The 2,890-nt window shown below is 36.7% G+C and overlaps 1 protein-coding gene across 1 annotated transcript in view; it reads left to right on the forward strand.

Annotated features, from left to right (window-relative positions):
* The window catches only part of LOC122075089 (zinc finger protein CONSTANS-LIKE 14-like), a 3,569-nt gene extending 1,435 nt beyond the window's left edge, over window positions 1-2,134 (forward strand). Inside the window, exons 2-3 of the mRNA XM_042639987.1 lie at window positions 1,418-1,803; window positions 1,928-2,134. Coding sequence (XP_042495921.1) covers window positions 1,418-1,803; window positions 1,928-2,042 — 501 coding nt within the window. The 3' untranslated portion in view covers window positions 2,043-2,134. The remainder of the gene's footprint in view (window positions 1-1,417; window positions 1,804-1,927) is intronic.
* The last annotated feature ends 756 nt before the right edge of the window (window positions 2,135-2,890 follow it).

Raw genomic sequence — 2,890 nt, forward strand, 5'->3', positions numbered from 1 at the left:
AAAAAAAAAAAAAGAAAAGATGAAAGTTTTTTTTTTTCGTTTCTTAAAACTGGTTTCATTCTCTTGTGAAAGATGATCAGTCCATTGATATTTTTTTTAACATCATGTAAAATAAAAGGGATTGTTACATGATTGACAGTGTTTTTGAAAGTTCCCTTCTGTTGTAAATATTGGAAAACCTCGAAGTATGTTTCCATCTGTAGATCTTATATATTGTTTAGTAAATTATGATTAATTTGATGTGATCATTTCTTCTCCTCTATGCCTCTGTGCGTTTGTACACTTGAGGTCTTGGAGAATTCCAAAATGAGCCCTGGAAAGTGGATCTAGATTTGTTGGTCAATTTGGATCAGTTGTTGCAGCTTTCTGGAGATGAATGAGAGCTTTTGAAGGGCTAAAAATTTAATCAGGAAATACACCTCTTCAGTTAATTTTGATTGTAAGGAATAAATAAGCTCCTTATGGTCCATTTAAATATTATAGTTGGTTAGGAAAACTATCATCTTTTCTTTTGTTTTGTGATTTTGTGAAAGGTTGAGACTTGAATGTTTGGTTATCTGCTAGTCTGTCATTTTGGGAGGACTTCTTCAATAATGTATAATTCAGACTATCACGATAGATTATAAAGGCAACTGTCCACAATCCATAACTCTTAGATTCAATCTGCCAGTCTGTCATTTTGGGATGACTTACCTCAATAATGTATAATTCAGACTATCATGATAGATTATTAATGGCAATTATCCACAATCCATAACTCTCGTGTCAATCTGCCAAGCTGTCATTTTGGGATGACTTCCTCGATAATGTAAAAAAAATTCAGACTATCATGAACATGATAGATTAGTTTCCTATGCACTAAAGAATTACTTGGGCATATCCGCATATGCATGCTTTCAAGAATCGGATCGTAGTTGGCAGAATTGGCCAACTCCTATTCTGATTATGCCGGATTCCTACAACCTACAATAGAATCATCCATGAATGCTATTTTTCCTTCTTTAGTCAGTAAAATAGATGAAATTAAATGAAACTCACCTCTTGTGGCAAGATCTATAACTCTTTCGAATCAAGAGCTCCAAAAAAATCACAGATGTGGAACCTTATCTTCTTTTCAATTCCAACTTCTAGGGTTCTGGCTGATTCTGATTCAAATTGGATCAGAATCGATGGAGGCTGATCCTTTATCCGATTCTGTGTTTTAAAACCTTGGGCATATGAGGTTTCTTCTTCCTTTCTTTCTTTTAATGTGGTGAAACATTATTTGTGTAGCAAATAGGTAGGATAGCTTACCAATTTTTGGTTTCATGATATACTGTCTGTGTTACATTTTTTCATTTTCATTTAAGTTTTGTCTCTTCCCATAACCACTCATCTTAAACGAAGCTTCTTGTGAACAAAATTACTCTTCGTGCAGATTTGGGATTTTAATTTAGGAAGATCAAGGGATCATGAAGCATCTGGCCCTTTAGATGAAGGATATGGTACAAGCAGTGAAGGCTTTGTGATCAAGAGTTATAGTGACCTCCTTAAGGAAACCCCCTCAGAAACGATGAAAGTTCTTAAAGACATTTACCAGTTTAATTGCTCTACAGGACATGCGGATGCAACATCTGAAAGTAATAACGTATCTATTCTAAGGGCAGCCAGTGGCAGTTCTAAAGATGGCCATTTCATGGAACAACCTGCCCTAACTAGAGTTGAGACCATGGAAGCAGCAACGGCCAACGTTGACCTGGAGTTGCTGGCAAAGAACAGAGGCAATGCCATGTTACGTTACAAGGAGAAAAAGAAAATGCGAAGGCATGTTCTCTGCCTTTTCATATGTTTCACTTCCCTGCACAGCTTTCTTTGCTTCTTTATGCAAAACTCAATTATTCTTTTTTTGTTCTAATGGTGATATTGTGATATTGGGAACTGTGTTCAGATATGATAAGCACATCCGGTATGAGTCGAGGAAAGCAAGGGCTGATACTCGGAAGAGAGTGAAGGGTCGGTTTGTCAAAGCTACTGAAGCTCCAGATGTTGAAATCAAGTATTGATTAGTTTTTGAGGATGAGCTTACTCCTATCCTCTGCGGTACTTTCCCTACCATGAATGTATATCAGTCTTCTATTCTATTCCATTGCTGCCACTCTCTCTCTCTCTCTCTCTCTCTCTCTCTCTCTCTCTTTTGTCTGTGTGTTGGGTGATTGAGTTGGGTTCACCATTGGCAATGAAGGGTAGTGGAAATGCTAACTTGTGCAAATCACTAGAATTTTATGTTATGGGTGGAAGAACAAGCTGAGTGAGGTCCTTGAAAACCACGCGAGCATGGAAAATGAAAACAGTATCAAGGCAACAAACCCATGGAAACTCCCATTATCATATAATGATAGGAAGATCTAGCATTTGGGGAATGAGGATGGATACGGTAAAGGCCATATGAGTATATGCCCAGTTCAGCAGTCAAACTTTGGACTTCTCCATTGTCCACTTTTCAAGCTGTGTATTCCAACGTCTCCATATCAAAAGCACAATTAACCATCCATGCGGACCATATTTTTCTGGTTTTGCACGTGTATGTGTGTGCATGCAAGTGTACATGTGTCTTATGTGGGTTGGTGGGGCCAATATGTGGCTTGCCAATGATGCTGCTACTGTTTCGTATCTTTGGAAATTACATGAAAAGATAACTGATTTGAGTTTAAAACTGAAATTTGATACTAATGTGACTAATTTATACTATTTTTTTTTTAGATATTAAATGGGTGGATTTATCCTCTATCAACAACAATCATAACTTTATCCCAACTGAATGACTTCGGCTACATGAAATATGAAAAATAAAAGTAAAGAAGCATAAAAGATAGAAACATGGGGATAATAGAAGGTACAACAGAATAGAAAC

Source organism: Macadamia integrifolia, chromosome 4, assembly GCF_013358625.1.
Source record: "Macadamia integrifolia cultivar HAES 741 chromosome 4, SCU_Mint_v3, whole genome shotgun sequence".
Classification (NCBI taxonomy): Eukaryota; Viridiplantae; Streptophyta; class Magnoliopsida; order Proteales; family Proteaceae; genus Macadamia; species Macadamia integrifolia.